At 34.7% G+C, this 27,946-nt stretch overlaps 1 protein-coding gene across 1 annotated transcript; it reads left to right on the forward strand.

Moving 5' to 3' along the window:
- On the forward strand, positions 1–23,988 carry kcnk5a (potassium channel, subfamily K, member 5a). The gene is made up of 5 exons (XM_051133286.1): positions 1–465; positions 15,541–15,652; positions 20,904–21,070; positions 21,228–21,396; positions 22,066–23,988. Exons 1-5 carry the CDS (start codon positions 280–282, stop codon positions 22,995–22,997), a joined length of 1,566 nt encoding a protein of 521 aa, XP_050989243.1. The 5' UTR covers positions 1–279; the 3' UTR covers positions 22,998–23,988.
- The last annotated feature ends 3,958 nt before the right edge of the window (positions 23,989–27,946 follow it).

The following is a 27,946-nucleotide window of genomic DNA, read 5'->3' on the forward strand; positions in this document are numbered from 1 at the left end:
ACAGCGCACTACACTAGCAATGCGAGCGGCGCACGTGGAACGCCAACTCTCCCGGAGACTTTAAAAAAAAAAAATTGTTAAAATATATTGTATTTGCTGGATATACAGTTTAACACAGCTTACAATTATGTTTCGTTAGTATTGTGTTTATTCCGAACAAGAAGCTGTACTGTATCTTCATTAAGAACTCTGTACGTTTGAGCTCGCGCTATATTAATAGTGAGAATGTGGGCGCTGTCAGAGTAATTTTTAAGTCACTCCACATCATTTGAGGTCATTATGGTGGACAAGGGTCCCCTTCTGACGTCGGCTATCATTTTCTACCTGTCCATTGGGGCAGCAATATTCCAAGTCATCGAGGAGCCAAACTGGGAGATCGCAGTAAAGACTTATAATGCAGAAAAAGAGAAAATATTGAAACAATACCCATGTCTTACAAAGGCTGACCTGGACCACATTCTAGAGGTAGGATTACTACTGTTTGAATGACGTCAGTTCTAACAAATGTGCGAAATTACTTGTTGCAACTCGTCTTCATGTTGGAGTGTAAACAGAAAGCTAAATGCATTCCTGTTGTTTTAATAAATTTAAGGTGTAGCCCTCTGCTAGAAACCTGTGCTTTGCATTAGGTTGAGGTATAGTAATCGCACTCAGTCAGCACTCATGGGAAATTTTTGGCGCATTAATTTGCATGTAGTACTTTTTAGGGAACAGAACCATGTTTAATGAAGATGTTAATTGCTTATATTATGGTAATACCAAATGTGTGAACTTTAAGACTTTTAGTATTTTAGAACTGGACAAAATGTACAGGAATGTAATGAGATGGCACACATGTCTCTTAGGGTAATTGAATTGCCTGAAACCAGAAACAAAAAGGAATGTAGAAACAAGTATGTTCTCCTGTCCCATCCCCCTAATGTAACTGACATTTGAGTAGATTGGGTATATGTTGGCCCAGTGAAATGACTCTTTTCAAACTGTGGTCGCATTCATTTTCACTTCTTTTGTTCTCTTTTATAAAGCATGAGGGGGTAGAGTGGGGTGAAAGAAAACTTTGTGGTGTAAGGGGCTTTCATTGTGTCTGGCTGTCTGTCAGCTGAGGAAGCTCTCTGCCAACTGACTGTAAAGCACGACCAGTGCAACCCCAGAACAAGATTGTTACAGCAGTAGCACCTTCTGAATAAACAGTATAACTCACAACAATGAATATTAAATAAGCCACATAATTATTATGAAGTACCAGTAATGATTATAGGGTTGTGCAGTGGCTTACTGGTTTCTTAAATCGGCACAGTTTCAGCTTTTCAATTTTGGCAATTTAGTATTCCAATGTTTTTCACAGTTGTGGTCATATGATTTATGAAGCAACAAGCCTCATGTTTGAACCATTTTTTGAAAGAAGTAGATCTCCTTTAAAATAATAATAATAATAATAATGAAAAAAAACATTGCTGTATTTAAGATGGTTAAGTATAATTACTTCTTGGTATTCACTAAGTCACACTGTTTCAAAACATTTGAAACTTTCCATTATAACAAAGAACCATTATGGAAACATTTGGTGGTTTTATTGTTGTCAAATGAAGATCAAAGGCAAGAACTGGGGCATTAATATGAAATCTGTGTAGTTTCATACAAATCTCAACCTTACTGTAGAAAAAGCTAAGGTTTTGTTGTAAGATTGTGGTTTTGTTGTTTAATAGGTTTTGTTGTCACTGAGTTGGGCTTTAAAATTCACAGTTTCTCTAAAGTGCTTTGTCTTATCCATAATGATAGAACTCATTACAGTGTTACAACACTAAATTGTTCATCTGTAAAATACCTGATTGCTAAATAATTAACTTTCATCTGCCCTTAGGGTTAACAGCATTCTTGTCTGGACTGTCATCATTTTATGATTCTGTGTAAGGCAATGAACTTGAATGAATTTAAAGCAATAACTGACAAGTATGCAATAAAAAGGCAGCAATAAGCCAGAAATAAGAAATGCTATATTTGATCAGGTCACCTTTGGAAAAGTTTTTCATAAGAGGGGAAAGATCTATCCATTTGAAACTGCGGGCATTCCCTCTTCAAGCATTACAAATGTTCAGGTTGACAAAGGTTTTGGCATGATGAATGCATTTACATTTATTTTATAGATGTAATTCACATTGCTGTGCAGTTTAGTCTCAGCCTGTTATATCTTTTTTTTATTATTTTTTCTTTTTTCCAAAAGTATTTCATTAGAAAGAGAAAAAAAAGAAACTGGGCTTGATAGGTTGATAGCCTGTTTAAAAATATTTAGTGCAACATAACTGTATTGCTTTTGCTTGTTTGATTATTTACATAAAATATGGTTCTACCCACACTTACCTAAGTTTGCATAGACACTAAAATGAACAATACTGACATATCAAAAACATCTAAAACATATATTATTTACATATAACTGCACAGATGTACAAATGTTTACTAAACTTATTCAAGTTATGAATATTTAGTTCATGGGATGAATTCTGTTATATTTATAATCCCTGTATTACAGTCTTTTAAAATCAAAAATTTGTATAATCTTGACAAAATACATATCATTGGAAAGGTCTGAGTCTGAAGATTCCACATTTGGTGGTCTATTTTGTGATAGAAGTAATATTGAGAGAGAAATTCATACAAATCAATGGAATTGGATGGCACCCGGTGGCTATTTGTGGTATAACGCCTAAACAAAATTCTGTAGGAACCTCAGTTATTTATATATATATATATATATATATATACTAAACCACATAGAAGGCTTAGGTTTATATATTCTAAACCACACTTATATATAATGACGAAATGTAAGGACAATAAACACTCGTCTGCAATAATATATAGTGAATTTATTGTCTGCCTCATTCTGTGATAAGAATCCACATCAGATCACACAAGGAAGTTATTTTAAACACTCGGCTGATGTTGTGAATTAAAAATTAATTAATAATTAATCATAATGTTTTTTTTTTTATAACTTTTGTTTTTATAATTATTTTTTTGGACAACAGGTTTAGAAAGGCTTATCATTGCATGTCTTTAGAATGGAAGATGCTCTGCGTGTGTTGCTTTTTCAAATATAAGTGAGGAAGCGTTTCCTCATCTATATAGTTTTTTTTTTAAAAGTTTAAATTACACATACTTTATTATGTTACTCTAGCCAGTGTAGACTGAGACACCACCGAGCTTTTAATATTTAATTTAACATACCACTGACAGTGTGAGCATGCCTGCATCTTTTGCACCATCAAAATATGATCAGTAGCCACTGATATAAAGGATTTGTGAATGTTTTATAGTTCCATAGCTTGAAATTTGTAAACTGGCTATGTTTTAGATATGTCTAGATTCTAGGGTAAGTGTACCCATTAAGCCAACCATAATCTAAGTTTATTTGTTTTTCATCGCTATTGACATGGTTTATAAGAAAAATCAATTGTTAAATTGTTAAACTCCAGCCACATAGGACCTGTAAAGACTGTAAAAAGACACACTAATCTACCCCACATTTAGATCACCTCACCTCACATTTTTCTTTCATTTTACACTTAGCCTATATAGCCATAATCTAGCTTCTTGTTTACAGTCTGCTTGAAGACAATCTTGCTCTCTGCCACTGAACTGAGGAAGGTCTCCTGTCCCCGATGAGCATAAACTCTGATCATGACCTTCACTTACTCCCAAAAAGATTTTCTGTCCACTCCAAACTGTATTGCTAGAACAGGCTAGAACAGTTTTTTTTTTTTTTTTTTTTTTGTGCCCTCATGGTAAAGGCGACATGCCTCTACGATTTTTATCAAACATCAGCAGAAACCCATTATATAATGGTGCTACACAGAGTGTAATTTGTAGGCCTAAATATCTAAATATAGTTGTAAATTAAAGTAGTAAGTAAGGTAAGGTAAAAGGTTAGTAAGCTAAAAGCACACATTAAACACTCAAGGTTTGTAATTAGAGGGATTCCTCATTGAAACAGATAAGGTAGGTTTAAATGGTTCCACAGTGAGTAATGGTGAAAAAAGACAATGTTTTCCTTTAAAAATGTAAGATACTGTTTACAAAGACATGCATGACGTTTAAATATATTGTAAACTAAGCATCATAGTAATTTTTATTGTGCCCACATTAAGAAATGTTAAGTTTTTTTCATTCAAGGGTAGCTTGTGTTGACTCTAATCTGCTCTGCAAAACAATTTATGATGTATTTATTTGTAAATTAATGTAAACAAGTTACTTGATTTAAAATGTAATAAGTTGTGTAACTTTTCAATTACTTTATTAAAGTAACTTATTACTTTTAATTGCTTTTTGATTACTTTTCTAAATTTTTTATATTTTCAACTGTTAATGATTTATGAAACATTTATGAAACATTAATGAAACATTTAAACCAGGCAGAGTTAACCTTACAGTAGCACTCAACACTGATTACTGTCAGACTTTCAAAATTTTTTATCACTTGAATTAAGATTATAATAAGTAAGGGATAATATACATTCTTACTTTGCGATAACAACTGGCTGAATGGACATTATCTCACACAGCTGCTTGATAGATTATTTAGATGTTTCGTGTCAAAATTATTAGACACGAAACGCTGATCTGAGTTGAAATATTTCAACGCAAAGTTCCCATGAAGAAATCAGTTGCTTGCAAACGGCAAGTTCAAACTAGACATTTTAGGAATACAGTGCAGTCATACCAGTTTTCTTACACAACATTTCACCACATAAATAATTAAGTAGTAGTACTAGTTTGTTAGTTATCTTATAATCCATTACAGTGTACAAAAAAAAAAAAATGTCAGCAGCTGTGTTTGTATGAAACAATAGAGCAAGTAATATTTTATTAGCTAACCAAACGCAAAGCTTCCACCAAGAAAAATTACCAAGCATATAGCACTGTTTTTTCTACGCGCTTTTATGTCTTTTATTGTGATAGGACAGTAGAGAGATGACAGGAAAGAGCGAGGAGGAGAGAGGGGAGCGGGATCGGCGAGGACCCCGCTCAGATCGCCGTGAGTGCACTTGCGCTATACGTCATAACAAAATCATAACATAAATAACATCATAACAAGAAATAGTTTAATAGCTATGCTGGGCTTGAAATCAAATGTTTGCATAGTTATGACAGAAAACACTAGCATCTAACAATGCCTTGGGAAAAACAATCTTAAAAAATAAAGTAGGCATAAACCCAAATAGGAAATAAAACAGTTATCGAATAAGCATGTGTCCTATACTGTGTCCTAAACTCCTGAAACATTGGTGTCTCATTTTAGAGCAGTCAATGCAATTTATGAAAGAAGTCAATTTAATCTGTAAGTGGGGGTGGGTGTGTGAAAAAATTCAGATGTAATCCCCTTTGTAATCACTGTCTTTTTTTCAAAAGTAACTGTAATTTAATTACAATTACATTTATTCTGTAATTAAATTACGTAATTCCGTTACATGTAACTAGTTACTCCCCAACACTGAGTAAGGCTAATGCTTTGACCTTGTGGTTAGCTTTGTGCACAAGCCAATAAAACTAATTTTTCCATTCAAAGAACAATTATATAAAATGATATACTATTTGTTCATATTCAAGAAACAATACATTTATCTCAATACACAATACATTTATCTAAAGTTTTTGGGTGTCTTTGCACAAGTTACCCTGAGACAGCATGCACATGAGTGGGGCTAACTCAGAATTGTTAAATGTGATTGGTATGCAATCAAAGCTGAAAGTGGACTTAAAGGGTACATGGGCTTAATAGGTACACTTACTTATTTTCAGCATCTCTCCAAATGTACAAAACATTTTTGTACCTGTAAATATTACATACAAGTACCTACATAAAACGATTAAACCAGGCTAAGTATGTCAAACATCTGGCCAAGATACAAAATAGATGACTCTGATGTCTTCAGGATAATTCAATGAGACTCTTAAATAGAGAGAGGCTTTTTAAGCGTAGATAACATTCAATTTGCATCCAGAGTAGAAAAGTGCATAGGGTATTTTATGATGTGGGTCATTCTGTGTCAGTTCAACCAGTGGTCCCGGGCTCAAATTTTTGTCAGTATATATTTTTTTTTTTTTTCTGAAGAAAGATAAACATGTATAGTGATGAAAGCCAAAATATTAAATGTCATCAGTGTATATTTACTAAGTAATCCACTATTTTGTAGAGAGGAGGGTCAAAATGACAATTTACAACTAAGATTCGAAGCCAGATTACAGGGGGGTAAAAAAATTATTTAGAAAGATGGCAGCATCATTGTTATTTTTACAGAGATTAGCAGGTCTGTTAGCAAAACCTGTTGACTTTAGCAATCTTTGTTGCATTATACACCATTGGTGATTGTTCAAAAATGAAAAAAAAAAGTTGGCATAACTTTAACTCAAGAAGTTTTAAAGATATCTAAATGCGCATTTAGAACTTAGGTAGGGATTCTAGAAAAATTCTAGATGCACTTGTACAAAAACTGAAACCAAAAATTATTTTTAATATTTATTATTTTAGTAAATAATATAAAATAAGTTTGGGTAACATTTTATAATGACTTTCATTAATAAATAATTAAGAAACATATCAAGTTTAACTAATCCTTATTTAATATATATTCACATATCTAGAAATATGAGATAATTTGCTTGCTAATGTTAACTAATCACCTTATTAAACATTAAAAAAAAATGGTTAACAGATCATTATTTAATGTAAATTAAAATGCTTACAAATGTCATCAATTCATATGATCATGCAGTTTTTAAAAAGTCTTCAAACGATTTTGACATGGTTTACAATTATTAAAAGCTTCATTAAAAAATCATTAACAACATTATATAATGCTTTACAGATCATTAGTTAATCATTAGTATTTACAAATGTCATTAAACTTTCAATATGCTTTAAAAATCTAAAAATGATTTTAACAGAAATTATATACAATGATTTCTTCACACAATGAAGTGTATTTGTTAAGGTACTTTTGAATGCTTACAAATGTCATTAAACTTCAGTTCACATATTAGCTAATGCTCATTTTTACATTTACAAATTTTTACAATTTTTTTCTGACAGTGTAGAGTGGAATATTGAGCATAACGTCACCACGCAATGATGATGGCTAGGGAGAGTGAAACCTGCTGAACACTGGGCGTTACAGTGGGCCATATACACTACCGTTCAGAGGTTTGGGGTCAGTAAGACTTGTAATAGTCTTTAAAGAAGTCTCTTATGCTCATCAAGGCTGCATTTATTTGATTAAAAATATAGAAAAAAAACAGTAATATTGCAAAATGTTTTTACAATATAAAATAATGTTTTTTTATTTTAACATACTTTAAAATAGAATTTATTCCTGTGATGAAATGCTGAATTTTTATCAGCTGTTACTCCAGTCTTAAGTGTCACATGATCCTTCAGAAATCATTCTAATATGCGGATTTATTATTAGAATGATCAATGTTGGATAATATCAACAGTTGTGCTGCCAAATATTTTTTGGAACCTGTGATTTTTTTTTTTTTTTTTTTTTTTTTTTTTTCAGGATTCTTTCATGAATAACAAGTTTAAAAAGTACAGTGTTTATTCAAAATATAAATATTTTATAACAATGTAAATTATTTATTATTAACTTTTAATAAACTTTTAATTATTAACTTAATACATCCTTGGTGAATAAAAGTATTAATTTCTTAAAAAAAAAAAAAAATGTACTGACCCCTTTTGAACGGTAGTGTATTTTTTTCTCCCTTTCAGTAAAAAAATGCCATTTTCGGTGGCCTACATTTCAATGTGGCTCGAAGTCTAGATCAGCGCTTCCCAACTCCAAGGACTGGAGTTGTGAAACGCTGGTCTAGTTTGATGAATATTATCCATTTTTAGTGGTCAAAAACCAAATGTTGGTTACTTTGTATACAGCTGATTCTTATTGTATTTTAAAGGGGAATGTCTGAAGAAATAATGTTGAAACTAGAACTGTATCTATTTGTATCTAATTGTTTCCCTTTGTCAAAAGAGTTATATAGAACATACCTGTCTGAGTGTCATAAATATTCTATTTCCAAAGTTTAAATGCCTTCAGCTCAGGAAGTATTAAAAAAATTCTAAATATAATTTTACATTCTGATTCTTAATAACCTTAATAAAATGTGCTTTGTTAAAAAGATGGGTCTTTATGCAGGGGAATTTTTGCTTACAAATTACAGACATGGCCGATTTGCACGGCATTAAGATCACAGACAACCTCCACAATTATTACAAATTAACAGAGGTCACCAGGTAATACTAATCCTGTCCTTTTGAAGCGTGATCTGTACATGTCAGACCTAACAGGATGCCAGATCACTGCAAAACAGTGTTGATAATGGTACAACATGTGCTTGTGGGCACATACCTATGTGCAGTACTTTAATGCATGTTTGTGTGATTTCAAAAACCTCACTGAGATGTTAAATATTTAATTTGTATTTTCCATTTTACAGCAATATTTTTCCTATAAAACTGTTCTGAAACACTGTGTTGTGAAAAAAGTGATAAACAAATAATTACGCAATGGCAAAGTCATTTTGTAATTGCAGCTATTTAAAGAAAAGTTAGCTGTTGAAATTACAAAATAAGCACCTCTATAACACCTACACTTGTGATGTAATGAATTGTATGAGGTTGACCAAAGAGTTAATAAAACAATTTTTGTTCTTTAGCTTGTAAGTTGTGTATCACTGGAGTGCTTACAAGGAAACGGTCTTAAGTGGTTCTGTTGTTCAAGCTGTTGCTCAAAGCCTTGAGCCATGGTAAAATGAAAAACTACCTGCAGTGAAGATCACATGGCCACATAAACTGCTGTCTGATAACAGTTGGAGTTTGTCATTGTGGTTGGGCCACACAATATTATCAAAGGCTAGCAGTGGGCTGGAGTTGAATGCGTTATTGTCGTCAAGTTATCAAGGACAATCAAACTACCCCAAAGGTAAAAATGACAATTGGAACGTTTTGCAGTTTCTTAGGGTGCTTTCAGACTTGGTTCGATTGCCTGGTCCAAACCCGAGATCGATTGCTCCCCCTCCCCCCGTCTGGGACTAAGGACGTCTCTTATTTAGATTTGCCACTTAACATCATATTGAGCAAAACCCAACACATCGGTAGGTCTACAATACTAGCCTAATATCAGTTATAGCCGTGTTAGTTGTAGTGGGTGACAAGCTACGGTATTAAACAAGCTAAGCTTGGTAACCTTACAATTGCTCATAGAAAAATACATTGGATATCATCATTTTGGTTTCACTTTATTTTGATGGTCCCTTTAACACACTCTGTTGAAATGTATAAATATTAAACGTATTAAAAATATCATGTAGCTATAGATTTTTGTTTGTTTGTTTTTTTCCTATTATATTATCCCGGCTTCATTTACTCAGCTGTAAATATTAACAACGGCGTTACATTTTGAAGACATTTGTTTTTGACGTTTCATGCAGGAGATTATCAGGCCATGTGTATTGTTTTATTTAACATAGATGAACACATAGCTTAAATGAGGAGTTGATTAGCTAGGAAAATTGTAAATTCACTCAACTAGCCACAGCCAAGTAATTATTAGGCACTATTGCTGTTAACTGAAAAGAGAAGAATAAAAGGTCATTCACAGGGAAAATATTTTAGTATTCAGTCAGAATTTTTTTTTGCAATGGCAAATCTTTGGTAATTGCCCATGATTTCTTAATTCTTGTCTGTGTTTTGCAAACCCATTCCCCATTCTTCTGAAATTAAAGGCTGCACTTAGGTCCTCCTTTCATTGCCTGATATGCAAGTCAAGTCAAGTCACCTTTATTTATATATCGCTTTTAACAATACAGAATTGTGACAAAGCGGCTGTACAGTATTAAATAGGAAATAGTGCATCAATAAATGCAAAAGGGCAACAGTAAACACTCAATTTTCAGTTAAAGGCAGTTCATCATTGAATTCAATGATGTCATCATCCAGCTCAGTTCAGTTCAAATAGTATTTGATATCGTTTGAAAAATAAGTGTCCCCAACTAAACAAGCCAGACTCCATTGGTGACAGAATGGAGAAAAAAACCTTGGGAGAAACCAAGCTCAGTCGGGGGGGGGGCCTGTTCTCCTCTGGCCAGACACAGAGGACTCATCTGGTTCCCGTGGTCCTGTGCCGATGGCCGTCTAGGTGACAAGGTCTTCACTGGGTATCCGTCTCTGGGGCTCATCTAGACCTCGGAATAAGAAAGAAACAGACTAATATTAGCGTAGTGCATCGTAAGAAGAATGGCATCTGAGTACATTGGGTGTTATGGGAAGTGTTGACAGAACCGGGCTAATATGGTCATACTTTCTGGTTCTGGTAAGCTGCTGCATTTTGGACCAGCTGGAGTTTGTTTATTAATCATGCAGAACAACCACCCAATAAAGCATTACAATAATCTAACCTTCTGTTCATAAACGCATGAATTAACATTTCGGCATTTGACATTGAGAGCATAGGTCATAATTTAGATATATTTTTGAGATGAAAAAATGCAGTTTTGTAAGTGCTAGAGATGTGGCTTTCGAAGGAAAGATTGCTATCAAATAGCACACCTAGGTTCCTAACTGATGACAAAGAATTGACAGAACAGCCATCAAGTATTAGACAGTGTTTTAGGTTATTACACGTGGAGGTTTTAGATTCAATAATTAGCACTTTTTTTTCAGAATTTAGCAGTAAGAAATTACTTGTCATCCAGTTTTTTTTTTATCTCAGCTACACAATCCGTTAGTTTTTCAAATTGGTACATTTCACCGGGCCGCAAAGAAATATAGAGCTGAGTATCATCAGCATAACAGTGAAAGCTAACACCATGTCCTGATGATCTCTCCTAAGGGTAACATGTAAAGCGTAAAAAGTAATGGCCCTAGTACTGAGCTTTGCGGCACTCCATACTGCATTGTGATTAATATGATATCTCTTCATTCACTGCCACGAATTGATAAGTACAATTTGAACCATGCCAATGCACTACCACTAATGCCAACATAATTTTCAAGTCTGTTCAAGAGAATGTTGTGGTCAACAGTATCGAACGCAGCACTAAGATCCAGTAGCACTAACAGAGAGATACAACATAACAGTAATCTTGAGGGGTAGACTCGTTTAAGATAATGTAATCGTCTGGTTTAAGCCAGGTTTCTGTCAAACAGAACATCTAGGTTATGATCAGTGATCATGTTATTTACAAAAAGCGCTTTTGTAAAAAGAGACCTGATATTCAATAAGCCAAGTTTTCATTTGTTTCTCTGTATTATATAATTTTTTTATTTGTTGAACATCAATTAGATTGTTACTCTTAAATTGGTTTGGACGTTTATTGTATTTTCTAGCTTGGGGAACAGACACAGTCTCTATAGCATGATGTCTAGGTGAAAGGGTTTAGCCATCCTGTCTGCTTCCTGAGCTGGGCACCAGTTAGTCAAGTGCAAACTCTTTGCCATATTACTAGAGAGAAGAGCGGCACCACCCCTGGAAGGATGAGGACCATCTCTTTTCAGCAGGTCAGGTCTGCCCCAAAAACTTGTCCAATTGTCTTTGAAACCTATGTTATTCTGCGGGCACCACTTAGACATCCAGCCATTTAGTGATGACTGTCTGCTATGTATCTTGTCACCACGATACGCAGGGAGGGGGCCAAGTCGAACATCATTAGTGTCGACGTAAATAACAATCCTCCTGAATTTACGTTTAGCATTAGCCAGCACTTTTAAATTTGCCAAGATGTCAGGCGCTCTGACTCCCGGTGCACTCATGATCTGTTAGAAAAGCTCAATTCACAGTTGTGTCATTGGCAGGTGTCAGTGCAGTAATGTTGGCTGTTTACACTAGCCGCTACTCTTCTACATTTCAGAGCTGGGGAGTTTTGCCGCTTTGTAAGGTCCCATTGCCTAAAATCTTGTTTTTTTTTTTAAGTTGTACAATTTTTCTGAATACTCTGTTCTGATTGCCTGGATGTCCCAGAAGCTTGTTTGCTCAAATTTTTACTATTGAAGACACTGCACTGATACTGCACTGAAAATACCTGAATATATTTATATTTATATTTATATTTATATTTAGATTTAGATTTAGATTTATGGTCACTCGCCAGCCTGGTAAGAATAAAGCTGTCATTGGTATTGCAATATATATATAAAACATCCTACGACATCCGTTTAAAATGAAGGACGGCACAATTGTGATAAGCCCACATGGAATCTATCCGTGTTTTGTGCTGATTGTGGAAAAAATCTGCTGAATTGATTTAAATATATGCAGCTGGTACAACTTTGTGAATAAAGGGCGGTAAAATTCTGAAATCTGCTGAGCTTTCTGTAAGCCTACTGATTGTACTTAAATTCTTTCCTACCATAGTGTTTTTGATGTCAAAATCTAAACCTGAGTCATAGATGGAAATATGGATTGAATATGTTGCAGTCAATCTATTACAGTTTCTTGTATTTATTGCAAAAGTATTTATTGAAGATAGTAGACAAGCATAGCTCTTAAAATCCACAAAACACAAATTTGTTAAATTAAGTTTGTTTTAAATTAACTCAACTTTTTATTTTTATTGATTTATTTATTTATTTATTTATTTTGTATTCCTTCACTATAAACTATAATTAAAAAAATAAATAAATAAAAAGGGATGTGACGAGACCAATCGGATCTCGCGGCGATATCCTTGCAAAACATTTTGCAGTGTTTACATTAGAGCTGCACGATTAATCTTTAAAATGTCGAGCTCTTGCTTCAAACACCCACGCAATCTTATTCCTGAATGACAATGATTTAGCTATGTCTATTAGGACTGTTTCACATCGCGGGTGTCGGTGGAGCGTGAGAAGCACGTCTTGTCGCTGCCCATGTTAATGAATCAGAGGGTCATGGTAAATTTGCAGAAAGCAAACAGTCTTTTCAACGACTTTATAGTCATTATTTCTGTGTTACAGACATTTAAATAATAGAAGTACTGGGATAAAAGTTTATAGTTCGGGTATAAACACCTATTGTCTACAGCAGCGATCAAAACGAAAGTATAACACTTATGCTCTTCCGTCAGGAGGTGGCGACAACTGCCCATTTAAAAAAAAAGTATGTCATTGAATCATTCATTTCAGGAAATTTCAATAGTCACTATTGAATAGTCACTGACTCCTTCATTGAATGTTTTTTTTGTTTTGTTTTGTTTTTTGTTTTGTTTTTTTGTTTAAATGAATGTTTTTAAAAGACTTAAGCAATGAACATTTTGTCAGAACCACTAGTAAATTACGTTATTTTGTTTAAACATTGTTGTTTATTACTGCATATAATTCATTAAAATGAAAATTTAATTTCATAAAGTTTCATAAAGCAAAATGCACCTTTCAGTTCAATAAAAGACTATTTCCCCCAAATATTTCATCACTGAGGATTTCTTAAGAAAAGTTTAAAAATCTCGTCTCGTCTCATTCGCGTGAACCCAGTCTCGTGTCTCGTCTCGTCTCGTAGAGTAAGTGTCTCGTCACACCCCTAATAAAAAGAGAAGGCCAATCAGGTAAAAAAAAAAAAAAAAGGCAGTTTAAGAATACAGGTCTGAGGCATCTTCAAAAGCCTCTTGCTCCAATACAACAACAAAGTTTGTGACATTAGGCAATGTGTTACGAGCATCATCTTCTTCAGTTATATTATAATAAGAATCCATACTTGCATTCCTCTGCTCTGTCTGTCATGAAGTGCCCTAATGAAACAAAGAATAAATCAGTATCACCTTACATTAACATTTTTAATCAAAAGAATAAATTGACCTTTTTTTTTTTTTTTTTTTTTTTTTTTTTTTTTTTTTTTATTTGCTGTTTTTGATTAATGCATAATTAAAACTTTCTAAACACTAAGAATTATTTATGAATCAAAGGCTGGGCTTTCAAATTCTGTCACTTATCCCAAATATCATTTGACAATTTTGTCTTTAATTCGGATTTATGAATCAAAGTCATTGTATTTGAAGTCTTAAAAATGGGTACCAAATAAAAAGACTTTGTTTCTATAAGCATCTGTTAAGAGTTGACTTTATGATGTAATATATATTGGATAAATTATTCAGTTTACCAGTGGTAGTACCTTATACATGTAAAAGTTTACAATAACAAGTGGTCATTTTGTGCTTGTTCCATGTTGCTAATAATTATCTCAGATTCTTAATATATAATTGCAGTATAGAGAATATGAAGCTACATCACACTATGTTGCATACTGCGGCAGCGCCACCATCTTAAGAGGATCCCTGTCTGCTGGGCTTTCAAATTCTGTCACTTATCCCAAATATCCTTTGACAGTTTTGTCTTTAATGTCGGATTGCCGTTGCAACCTCCCTGCTTACGAGTCATTGTATTTGAAGTCTTAAAAATGGGTACCAATTAAAAAGACTTTGTCTCTATAAGCATCTGTTAAGAGTTGACTTTATGATGTAATATATATTGGATAAATTATTCAATTTACCAGTGGTAGTACCTTATACATGTAAACGTTTACAATAGCAAGTGGTCATTTTGTGCTTGTTCCATGTTGCTAATAATTATCTCAGATTCAGATCATCTCTTTTTGATTTGTTCTGAAAATAAATATTCTTATTCTTCATGGTGTCATTTGCAGGGAGGAGAAGCTATTTTATTGCATTGCATAATATTTGATGCTTTCACTGCAGTTTTGCAGAATTCCATCCACAATGAGTCTGGGCTGTGTTTCCCAAAAGAATTGTAAACCTAAGTTGATCATACCTCCACCGGTGACAACGGTTCTACGATCAACTTAGGCTTATGATGCTTTTGGAAAAGGCCGACCAGGTTATGAGAAGAGTGTCAAGCACTGGGCACTTGATGCTGGTTTAGCCATTGCACAGTAGAAATGTCCAAATAAAAATATGTTCAACAAGCTAAAAGGAGGATGTCAAATAATAAGAAATGTTGTCCAGAAAAAGGATATACTGTACATTGCAGCAGCACCTCTTTACACCTTTGGCCTGAAGCCTGAAACTGCTTAGGGTGTGACAGAAATGTTACAGCTCTTACCATCATCAGTTATAGTTCCTCAGGCTTCATAAGCAGCTGTTCAATCAGGAAGAATCCGTCATCAGTTATTTAAGTGAAAGTTTATGTTTAATAAATCACCAGATCCTTTTATCTGTAATTGTACAAGTGTTCAGGGATGTGTTGAGCCTTTTTTTTTTTTTTTTTTTTTTTTTTTTTTACTATATCTCTAGGATAGCTTTACATGATCTGAGCTCAGTTCCATCGCCAAAAACCTTTTATGTAAGCAATGACTTGCTCACGTCCCAGAAATGACTGATTATGATGTCCCAGAAATGACTGTGGCAGGCTAAGCATGCACAGAGAGCTGTTGATAACATCACTGGCATGAGAGGATAGAAGTTCTGATCTTAGACACACAACAGATCCAGAATGCTTCTGAAGAAAACTCTTGTTGTTGTTGTTTTTTTTTTTGTTTTTTTTGTTTTTTTAAATAGGTGGTGTCTGATGCTGCAGGACAAGGTATCACCATCACAGGAGACAAAACCTTCAACAACTGGAATTGGCCCAATGCTGTCATCTTTGCAGCTACAGTTATTACAACTATAGGTAATGATCTAGATTATTTACAGTTGAGGTCAAAAGTTTACATACACCTTGCAGAATTTACATTTACATTACAATTTATGTTAATTATTTTACTAAAATAAGAGGGATCATACAAAATGCATGTTATTTTTTTATTTAATATTGACCTGAATAAGATATGTCACATAAAATACATTTACATATAGTCCACAAGAGAAAATAATAGCAGAATTTAAAAAATTACCCCATTCAAAAGTTTAGATACGCTTGATTCTTAATACTGTTGTTACCTGAATGATCCACAGTTGTTTGTTTGTTTTTTGTTGTTTAGTGATAGTTGTTCATGGGTCCCTTGTTTGTCTTGAACAGTTAAACTGACCACTGTTCTTCAGAAAAAATCTTTCAGGTCCCACAAATTCTTTGTTTTTCCAACATTTTTGTGTATTTGAACTCTGAAAATTTAAGAATTTGTAGAACCTGAAGCATTTTTCTGAAAAACAGCGGGCAGTTTAACTGTTCAGGACAAACAAGGGCTTATGTAAACTTCTGAACGGGGTCATTTTTATAAATTCAACTATTATTTTCTCTTGTGGACGATATATGAACATGTTTTATGTATAATATCTTATTCAGGTCAGTAATAAACATAACATAACATGCATTTTGTATGATCCCTCTTATTTTGGTAAAATAATTAACATTTTGCAGATTCTGCAAAGGTTTTATGTAAATTTTTGTTCTCAACTGTACACAGTGTGAAAATCATGTGAATCTGTTTCATTATTACTTTGTATTTATTTGTTTGTTTGTTTGTTTTTAAGCATTGTTTTCCTCTATATATGTCAGCCTGGTCTCATTGTTTATACGTTGGTACGTAATGTTTATAAGCACAAAACATACAACTTTGTTTTAGTGATACTGAAACATACAATTTAAAATAAAATAAAATAAAATAATCCATGCTTGATAAGCTCCTGTCTCAACATCTCCACAGGCCTCTTCCTTTGTGGCTGGTGGTGTTGTTCTGGATATAACAAATAATCAAATAATCTTGATTGTCCACCTGAATGTTCTCAAACTTCAATTATGAAAAATGCTTGGACATTTACACTGAATAACAGTTGTTGTCCCAAGAGGGCTCAAATCTGTACTATCAACAGTCATAGTACAACTCTTATAAGTGTATTGACACATTAACTTTTTTTCCCAGCTTCTCTAAAGGAGAGGCCATGATTTATTACATAGTGAATTAGACTAACTCTCATTTCATTTGAAATTCATCTGTACCTTCTATCTCTCCTTCCAACCCTTTCACCCTTCTGTCTACTTCTTCTATATCCATGTCGTCTTACAGTTTCTTCTCATGCTTTTTCCACCATATAAATGCCACCTCTCTCCTCCCTCTCCACTTCTTCTTCTCTCTGTCATTAAGTCAAGTCACCTTTATTTATATAGCACTTTTAACAATACAGATTGTGTCAAAGCAGCTTTACAGTATTAAATGGGAAAATAGCATGTCAATAATGCAAAAGGACAATAGCAAACACTCAGTTTTCAGTTAAAGTCAGTTCATCATTGAATTCAATGATGTCATCATCCAGCTCAGTTCAGTTCAAATAGTATTTGTGCAATCAAGTTGACGATATAGCTGGAAATTAAGTGTCCCCAACTAAGCAAGCCAGAGGTGACAGCGGCAAGAAAAATAAAACTCCCTCGGTGACGGAAATGGAGAGAAAAAAAAAAAACATTGGGAGAAGCCAGGCTGAGTCGGGGGGCCAGTTCTCATCTGGCCAGACAAACCAGAAACCGCAACCCCCCACCCCCACCCCCAATTTTTCCTGCATATTCCTGCAATTTGCTTATTTTTCCTTATTATTGCTGTAAAGCAATTGTGATAAATGTGTAAACAATTAGAAAAAAACTGCATTCACTGTGTTGTGTTTTATTAACTAAATAGTTATCAGTTTAGGTTTATTTAAAAGTATGACAAATTAATAGAGTTTTGTTTGTTCTGTTTGGACAAATGGTTGGTAAATGCTTGTGATTTGTGTAAAACCAAAAAAAAAAATAAAAGCGGCAATTGTTTTTTTTTACTGATATATTAACATTTTGATTGGCTGTATGCACTATTATGAAAACATTTGAGAATTTTGTGCACAGTGTTTTGAGAATTATTTACATAATTTGTCATTTGTATGAAATGAATGAAAACGTACCGTCTGTTTAGGACGGTTACAAAGTATTCAGATCGCTGTGTTATGTAGCGAATTAGCCCAAAAGGGAAATGTATATAAATAATTACAATTAATTATGATTAATTACCATTATTTATATCAGCTGCCAGTAGTAACTGTAGCAGAATTAATTTTCCATCAACTAATCTGTTCGTCCAGCGAACATTCAGTATAATTTTATATCACGTCTAAGAAATTATATTTTCTTGGCCACAGAAAATAACTTTCTTAAAGTACTATTGCATTAGAGCATGTAGCTTAAATCGGAATCGTAAAGGGACACTAATTTTGCAAGGCAGAATCAGAATTAAAACTCATGTAATTTGTGCAAAAGAGTTTTATTAACTAAGGACTAACACATAACTAATTTAAACAAACAAACATGAAATCACTCATACATGGGGGAAGGGTTAGTGAAAAGCCATTAGCGATATAAGAAAATGAAGCTATGAAAAAAGTCAGTTAACCACCCGAGTGAAACCATCAGTGCTGTTTTTCAGCAGGTTTACAGCTTATACTAAACCTCTGTTTCATTTAGTTAAATGTACGATACTTGCATTGCCTTGGTTGTTGAACATCTGAATGCAGTCTCTGCTGAAAGTCTTGATGGTTTGGAGCAGTGGTGGGTTTGGAATCGTGATCACATTTTTCAGGGTCGGATAAGTGACGAACTCCAAAGTGAAGAAGAACCAAGAGCTGAGAGGGACCCAGCTGAAATCCTATGATCTTTGGGGAATGGAAAGACAAGGCCGCAAGGCCTGGCACAAGCTTAGGGAAGTCCCGAAGAGTTCTAGCTCATCCTCACCCTCTTAGGTTCTAAAAGAACCAATGACTGGCTGAGGTGAGTCACTCATGTGAGACGAGTGAATGAAAATAAAAAGAAAACGCGCAGAAGCAGTGAGAAATGTCTGTTCGAGGACATTTCCATGAGGATGAATTCCAGGGTTGAGTGAAGATGAACTCCAGACTCTTTGTGGTCGAGAGCCACAGCTCTGTATGTTGGGGCCTGTCGGGCCCACCGGGCACTCCCTGTGCCGGCTCAGGCACCCCGTGTGTCCTTCCACACGGGCAGCGATCAGAAGATTTTGCAAAAAAGAGAAAAAGAACTCGGGGGATCACTCTTGTGACGCCTGTAAGGTCTCTGGAAGCTACACCTCCAGGAGATCCAAGAGCCAGTGGTGACTTTCACTTTTGGAGGGAATAGTTTACGACTCTTTGTCCGGGAGCATGGTATTTTGCATATGTAATTCGATTGGGTGTTGATGCAAAACTACTAAGGATTTTTAAAACATTAATATGTTGCAAAGGTATCAACATATAATACACACCATCATTTAGATCATCAAAATATAAATTCAGAGAGACCACTAGAGATCTATCATAACAAATGCATATAACAGAATACAATGAAAAACACAAAATACAAGGCAGTAATACTGTACACATTGACCTGGAGCTATGTGTGAAAGGAAGGTCAAGGATAGGTTTGTCTTTGAATGAATAGGAAAGAGTCCATTTCTATAGGCATTGTGTCTTTCCTATGGGCAAATGTAGTGTGCTCTGCTTTCATTCTTTGAGCAAACCCATGTTAAAACCCATGTTATCAGATGGTCGCCCTGGCAACTGAGCCCTTTTGGAGTGTTAGTTGCATTTGGGGGTTGTCTTCAGAGCTCCAACATATAGCTGGCTTGTTGGTTTTAAAGATTATTTGTTAAATGTAACAAATAACTGTGTGTCTGATTGGTCCAGATGCTACAGTTAACTGTTTTGAGAACAGTGCCTTGAGTTTGGAGAAATGTGTCAAATTGTTTGAGAAAAAACTGTAATAATGCTACTGCAAACATAATGCCATACGGGATTTATTTGTAAGTGTGTAAAGTGGTTCATACGAAAATAATTAACGTTTTAGGTGTCGTCAATATATCAGTATTGTAAATTAAACTGCTGAAAATACATCAGTATTTGTACATTTATATGCTGTAAATATGTCAGTATTGTACATTTTAGAGTGTAAAATGTGAGTGAATGCACATTTTGTAGAACCACATTTTACATAACATATAGGTGCATCTCAAAAAAAAAAATAATATTGTGAAAAAGTTATTTTTTTGTTTGTAACTTATTTATAAAACTGAAACTTTCATATATTCTAGATTCATTCCATGGAAAGTAAAACATTTTTGTTTTAATTTTGATGATTAGAGCTTACAGCTCATGGAAGTCAAAAATCCAGTACCTTAAAATATTAGAATATTTACATTTGAGTTTCCTTAAATGTCCATCCCTACTGTACAAATTCTGGGTATTTCTTGTTCTTTGAAACCACACTAATGGGGAAGACTGCTGACATGGCAATGGTCCAGAAGACAATCATTGACACCCTCCACAAAGAGAGTAAGTCACAGAAGGTCATTACTGAAGGGGGTGGCTGTTTACAGAGTGCTGTATCAAAGCATATTAAATGCAAAGTTGAATGGAAGGAAGAAACTGGGTAGGAAAAGGTGCACAAGCAAGACTGGATTGATTGACTGTTGCTCAGTGGTCCAAAGTCCTCTTTTCAGATAAAAGTAAATTTTGCATTTCATGTTGAAATCATGATCCCAGAGTCTGGATGAAGACTGGAGAGGCACAGAATCCAAGCTGCAAATCCGTTTTTTGATTGATCTTATGAAATATTCTAATATTTTAAGATATTGGATTTTTTTACTTTCATGAGCTGTAAGCTCTAATAATCAAAATTAAAAAAAAAAAATCTTTAGAAATGTTTTACTTTTCATGGAATGAATCTAGAATACATGAAAGTTTCGATTTTTGAATAAGTTACAAACAAAAAATGAACTTTTTCACGATTTTCTAATTTTTTGAGATGCACATGTACATATGAATTATCAGGAGATTACATTGCATATTTTTATTTTCTGTTTAATACTCAGAGAAAAACATGGATGCCACGTCTTAAAATATAACGTCTTCATACTGAGATGTATAGTATTTACTGTAAACTGAGCGTTTTCACTATAAATGGTTTATTTCCACAGGTTATGGAAATATTGCTCCCAAAACACCTTCAGGGAGGGTTTTCTGTATCTTTTATGGTCTTTTTGGAGTGCCGCTGTGTTTCACCTGGATTAGTGAACTTGGAAAGTTTTTCGGTGGAAGAGCTAAACACCTTGGGCAGTATCTTACTAAGAAAGGGGTAACATTGGTAAGGAATAATTACAAACAATCATTATATTTGAAATTTGAATGTCACAATAATAACAGCTTTGAAACTTCTGTGTTGTCTGCAAATATAATAAAACTTTCTATTATACAGTTGTTAATTGTGTGTGTGTGTGTATGTGTGCGTTTTCTCCTTAAAGCGGAAAACACAGTTTACCTGCACAGCTGTCTTTCTATTATGGGGTGTGTTGGTGCATTTGGTGATTCCTCCATTTGTATTCATGTCTCAAGAAGGCTGGACCTATATTGAGGGCTTGTATTTTTCTTTTGTCACTTTGACAACTATTGGATTTGGTGATCTTGTAGCAGGTGGGTGACTGAGTTGTTAGAACTGCTTATCATAAATCACCTGAGAAAATGAATCTAGTCACTTATGTTAGCTTGACAAAGCCTAAATATTTATCTGCTGTTATTAGTGATAGGTAAGGCATCACTATTGTGATTTCACATGCAGCATATTATGCATCAATATTATATTATTTGTAAATGTGTGAAATGGTCTAAAACATGCTAGTTATCATGAAATAAAAATTGACAATTCTTATTTTTTATGTTACATTGCAGTGTTTTTGTTTTGTTTTATTTATTTATTCATGTGTCCTTTATAGTCTTTAAACAAAATACCTTCCCCTCCCTCTTTTCACATTCTCTTTCAAATCAAATCTAATTTTTATTTGTCACATACATAACCATCCATAGTATGACATGCAGAGAAATTCTTTTGACATCAAAGTTTGTCCTTTTGAGCTTTACTTCTCTTGTTCTTTTTAAGATATGCACAAACAGACATATGCTTAACAATGGTTTATTCTCTTTTGGAAAATTCAGTGTGTAACAGTTGTTTTAGTAAAGCATAGATAAGAGCCTCTTTGAGTTTATGAACAAGGCATACAGGCATGTCAGAGTTCATCATAAATGTATTTAATAAAGATTTAATACACATTTACAAACTATTATCTCTGTGTCTGTTTTGTTTAGGTGTTGACCCCAATGCTGACTACCCTACTCTGTATCGGTACTTCGTAGAGGTATGGATTTATCTTGGTCTGGCATGGCTCTCTTTGTTTTTCAATTGGAAGGTGCGCATGGTTGTGGAGGCTCACAAAGCTCTAAAGAAGCGTCGTAAAATGCGCAGACTTTCTCTGGATGAGTTACAGCGCATCAAGGAAAGTCACAAGACCCTACATCTGCCACCAACTCCCAATGATGTCAACATCTTTAGCTTCCTGTCCAAGAAAAAACAAGGTTACAATGACTTAATCAAGCAGATAGGTGCAGAGAAGGAAGGAGAAGATCAATGTGTCAGCTTCATCGCCGCCAGCAAGAATAAAACCCCAAACCGCACAAAGAGCTGCAGTGATAGTCTTTCCATTAATGGAAATTCCATTCTCAGTCTAGACCGCTCACCTCGACAGAAGCGCCGCTATAGCTTCAGTGACAGAGTTACAGTAGCTCTCTCAAAATCCAGGAGCTATCTTCTTAGCCAAGAGGAATGTTTTCTCATGAATGAAATGCATGGAGAAGCAGAGACAGACACTGACCTAGACTGTATTAGAGTGTATGAGAATCAGCTGGACAAGGAGGCAGGAGAGAACCACAAAGGTTTCGAAACTGGAGGCTGCAGTGATGGCCAGATCTCCAAAAGTTGGGACTCCAAAAGTTACCAGAACCTCATGTTTCCCAATGCCAACATTACTTTCATTGATGAAGAGAATTTGCTAAACAACAACCTGGAGGATGATGATAATGACTTTATGCCTAAGTTCTCAACTGCAGATAAGACGGATTTCAAAGAGGAACAGGGTTCAGAATCTGAGACCTCCGTATTCACCACAGATGGGTCGGACCATGGCCACTCCTATGAACAGTTGGTGGAGGAATATTCAAAAGAGGACAACACTGACATTTGATCCTGTCTCCTTTCTTGAACCTCAGTAAAGTTTTTTTCTTTCATGAAAAACCTAAAATTATTGTGAAAACGTATATAAGCTGTGAGTAAAACCTTAAAAGCCTTTTTCTTTTTTTCTGTCCTCCCCCCCAAGTGATACAACAGATGTGTCTAAGCTGCAGGGTTTAAGATTCACTAAGAACTGGATCACTAACAATGCATGTTCACTGCATGTTGTTTTTCCACCATATTGGTGGTTTTCTTTTTTTTTTTTTTTTTTTTTTTTTTTTTTAGACAAAGAAAGAGGGTAAACTGTCGTTTTGTCAATTGTCCTTATTGGATGTTAAACCTATTTTTTTATTCTATTTTATAACCATATTGACCTGTTAGGTTTTAACTTATGTTAAATGGTATGTCATGATTTGACTTTTTAAAAGTTTTTTTTTTGTGATTTTTATTCCAAGTCTTTTATTGATGCAGACATTTTGTTTTAATGTTCCTAAAATGTGTTCTTAACTAATCCAACTATCCAAATATAATCTTAATATTTATGGTCTTCTGGACTGTAAATACGATGATAATTCACACTGAAAAACTCTATTGGCTTTTCTTGGTGTCCCTGTCAAGTCAAGAATTTGGTGGTTGAATTCGCCCTATATAACAGGAAATCACCAAGATAACAGGAAATTATTACAGTGTTAGCTTTGCTAACATAATAATGAGTGTTTTGGTGTCTGACTCATGTGTTGACATTATGCTGGTTCCATGTTGACATAAAACCAACATACAAAATATGAAAGGGGGGGATGAAAAGCCTAGCTGAGGTTCCCTTCATCGCAATGAAAGCAATGTTTTCTTATATGGTCCTCTTGTGTCCTGCTACTGAATGCCCCTGGTGTGTAGAAAGTTGCATCCTGAGTCACTTTCCAGTTGCAGATGTAATTGTGTTATAAGAGTTACCTCTCTTAATCTCTCTTAATCTTTAATTATTTTTATTAGTTTTTTTTTTTTTCGTTTTAAATAGAAGTTGATTTGAACTTATTTGCGCCCTAATTTGGTCTTCTAATATTCATTGGTGTGTGCATCACGTAAATGCATTTTGCACCAATTTACCTTTCTTCTAATGAGCTTTAATGTTGTCTTTTCTGGTGTTACTACCAAGCTTTTGTTAAGGTTAAAACAATCTGATGGAAATTAATAGTTTAATCATTCTCCAGTGTACTCTTGACCAAGTATTAGGCTCCTTGTTGTGAGCATGTGTTATTTATCTGTGCTACATTTGGTTGAATGTTACATTTCAGTTGCACTTTTGGTGTGTCAGTCTCAATTGTGTGCAAAGAGGTTTTTCATTAGCTCAGACCTTGAGCAAAAAAAGAGGCCCACCACCATTTTTCCTATTCTGATTTCTCAGAGATCTTTTTTATTCTCTTGAGAAAACAGTGTGTTTTTTAGGTAAACATTGGAAAATGGCTTGTCAGCAGCTGTCACTGTTAATCTTTTTTCATTATGTATTCTCTTGTAGTCTCTGTTTAATTGATTATGAGCTAAATGTCACAAATGATTAAAACCAGAATTTACATTACTGGCCAAGGTTAACTAACGTTAGATTAATGTCAAGTCAAGGTTTTGTGTTTGTTGATGTTGCAAACTTTCGTCTCGTTCTTTCATTAAGAAATCACAAACATTTAACCTAAATGATGTGAAGGGTAGAGTGGTTTTGATAGTTTTATTCACATTGCGTTTTGAATTTCCTGTAATTTATAATGCTGTATTTCCATATGTATTTTAATTATTCTCTGATGGTGCTGTTTTATTCAGTTCAGATGATCACTATTGATTTGAATGTTGGGACGAATTAACATATTCAATTTGAAATAAACAAGTAGGATTCCTGCCTTAGTCTGTTTCTCTAAATACATTCTTGCATGATGAGCCCAGGTCTCTTCTATTTTATGGCCTTGTGAAGTTATAAACCTTTGTCTGTTCCACGTCATTACATGTTCACAATTGTTCTCTGTGTGAATTTTATTTCTAAGACAAAGGCCACTTACTCAGACTTGATGGTGGTCATAAGGACAGGATGTGACAATAGGGACATGTCACATGTTTGTTTGTGTTGTACAACATCTAAAGATTCAATCGCTTTATTTCAGTATAGGAAAAGTTCTAGGCTGACAGTGAATTTTTGTCTCATTACTCATAAGCTCAAAAGACTCAGATTAGAGCTTACATGGCAATTTTTATTGCAGCAATACAGTGTGAGGCTGTTAGTACTTTGTTCAGATGTGGCCAACTGAATAACATGAACTCCTTGTGACCTCACTATTAATACACTTCTTTGAGCCCAGAGGCCAGTGTTGCGTAAAATGATCCAGGCCTAGTAAGACTCCACCCTCTTTGGCCTACCATTTCAAATATACTATTTTCTCGCTAAAAACTAAGAGTTGGTTATTTTGATAAATAACACAAGTTGTAACTTTAAAAGCTGCAAATATTTGCATTGTGTCACATGTTAATTTCACCAGAAACATGTCAGCAAAATGGAAAAACAAAATAAAGTGAGCTACTAAACATGCCAGCATTGTAATACGAAGCCGTAAAACTTTTCTGCTGAATTGTAAACCAGCCTTGCCTGATAAAGACACTCCTGTGATAAAGGAGTGATAAAGGTTCACTAACAGGGTGGTAAAAAGGGTTATTATTTTACATGGAATGATCAGTTGTACTTTATATAATTGTAAAATACAACTAAAGGCGTAAAATGATTCAGAAAAGATCATTGGTAAATAAAAGAGTAACATCTTAGTTCTAGAGTTTAAATGTCCAATGTTTTAAGTGTATGTGGGTATGCATGTTTACTGGACCAAAGGGAATGAGCCAGTGTTTGGGTTATACCTAGTTTACAAATGACCTTCGCACAAAATACAAAAGAAGTAAACTATGCTTTGAGGTTCCTAGACAAATGAATATGCAACATTTATAGCCCAGTCAAAGTAATATTAAGGTAATATTACATATAATATAATATAATATAATACAGGAAGTGCTCTCTCATTTATGAAGAGATATTTTGAAAAGGTACCATCTATTTACACTATGTGTACATAATGATAGAGGTTTTACACTGTGCAAATTGCAATAGATGCTATGTATAAGCAGCTGCTATTTATACTACTACTACTTGTTGCAAATAGTGGCAAATATCTGCACCTGTACCTAAGTATTGTAGTGCATCATAAAACAGCATGCAATAACAATGTATGGAGTGTAAATTATAGTTTTACTTCAATTTGTTAAATGAATGTCACCTTATAGGGACAAGCTCTCCCTACACCTACCCTAACCCTAACCCTACCCGATACTTTATTTTAACTTTTCATAAAAATAAAAAATAAATGCTTTTCCGATGTGATATGACATTTGAAAGGGGAGATTAAAAAAAAGGTTTGAAAATAGGCAGATTCGAACTCAGGTCAATCGCGTCAAAGGAAGTTACAATACAAGCTTTACCATGTGGTGAATTTTGCTTTCGCCAACCTAGGGAGGTGAAATAGAGTAGTGATGGGTACTCATGTCACAGCTGACATTATGATTCTTGGATCATGTGTCAATTAATGTGTGGTTATGACATCACATAAGAAAGATTGGTGGGATCTCTAACTTGTAGAACCTCTTACTGTATTATCAACACAAGGAAGACACAAGTTATAATAAAATAGAGTTTATTAACAAAAGATAGACAAGAGTAATCAACAACTACTAAATGAATACCATGAATGAGAAAAGAATAAAGTGCATAAGATGCATAAAATGCAAGTGATTATGTTGGGTGTTGCTATGTCAGAGCTACGTTATCTAGAAAGATAAACTGTTTCTACTCTGAAACAAATAAGGTGAAGAACCTTATTATGCATCAAACAAATATGTGTAAGATTTGTTATCAACTGCAATCAGCTATATAATACCTAATGTAAATTGAAAAATCATATACTGATAATATACAACAATGCCAAGGTCTCTGGAAGAGGTTTGGAAGTGATATTTACATTCGTTGTGGTTGAGTGAGCAGTCCGGTGGCGGCGACTTCTTCCACTGGTTGCGCTGGTGGCCGTACAGTGGGGGAAGGCGTTTCGACAGCCTTGAACATGAAGCACTGTAGGATGCTGATCTCCTGGAGCACCAAAGGGTCCTAAGATCTGAAACACGCAGATGTGGCCCTGGAGTAGGTGCTAAAGGTCCTTAGCTTAGAACACGCAAGCAAATGTACCTGAAGTGAAGGTTTGCTCACCGGAGCTTAACCTTGTTGCAAATGTCTATGTGTCTTCTGCCTCTCTGGGCTAGAGACTCAGAACTTGGTCAGTCTGCTTTGTCTCCCTAGGATGGAGACTCAGGATGCTGCATCTGCTGTTGTCTCACTGGATGAAGACTCTGAACGTAGATTATCTCTTTCCTCACAGGCTGGAGGCTCAGAACGTGAGAACGTGTCTGTTGCTGCCTCAAAAGCTGGAGACTCAGACTTGGTATCTGTTGTTGTCTGACCCTTGTGGGTCGAGACTCAGAACTGGTTAATCTGTTAGTGTCTCTTAGACATGCCAGAGACTCAGAACGGGGTGTTTCTGTTGCTGCCTTCCTGGTAACAGGCCGGAGATTCAGAATGTTGTTGTTCTGTTATAGTCCTTTCCTTGATGGGTGGCATACTCAGAAAGTTGGTGTTTCTGCTATTGTCTCACCTTTGCAGGCCGGAGACTCAGAACGGAAGTTGTACTGTTTGTGCCTTTTCCTTCACAGGACTCAGACTCAGAACTGTGTATCTGTTACTGTGTCTCTGAATGGGAGACTCAGAACGAAGGTTGTTCTACTAATGTCCTTTCTTTTACAAGACTCAGACTCAGAACTGTGTATCTGTTACTGTCTCTCTGAACGGGAGACTCAAAACGAAGTTGTTCTGTTACAGTCCCTTTCCTTACCGGA

This window comes from Labeo rohita, chromosome 17 (assembly GCF_022985175.1).
Source record: "Labeo rohita strain BAU-BD-2019 chromosome 17, IGBB_LRoh.1.0, whole genome shotgun sequence".
Classification (NCBI taxonomy): domain Eukaryota; kingdom Metazoa; phylum Chordata; class Actinopteri; order Cypriniformes; family Cyprinidae; genus Labeo; species Labeo rohita.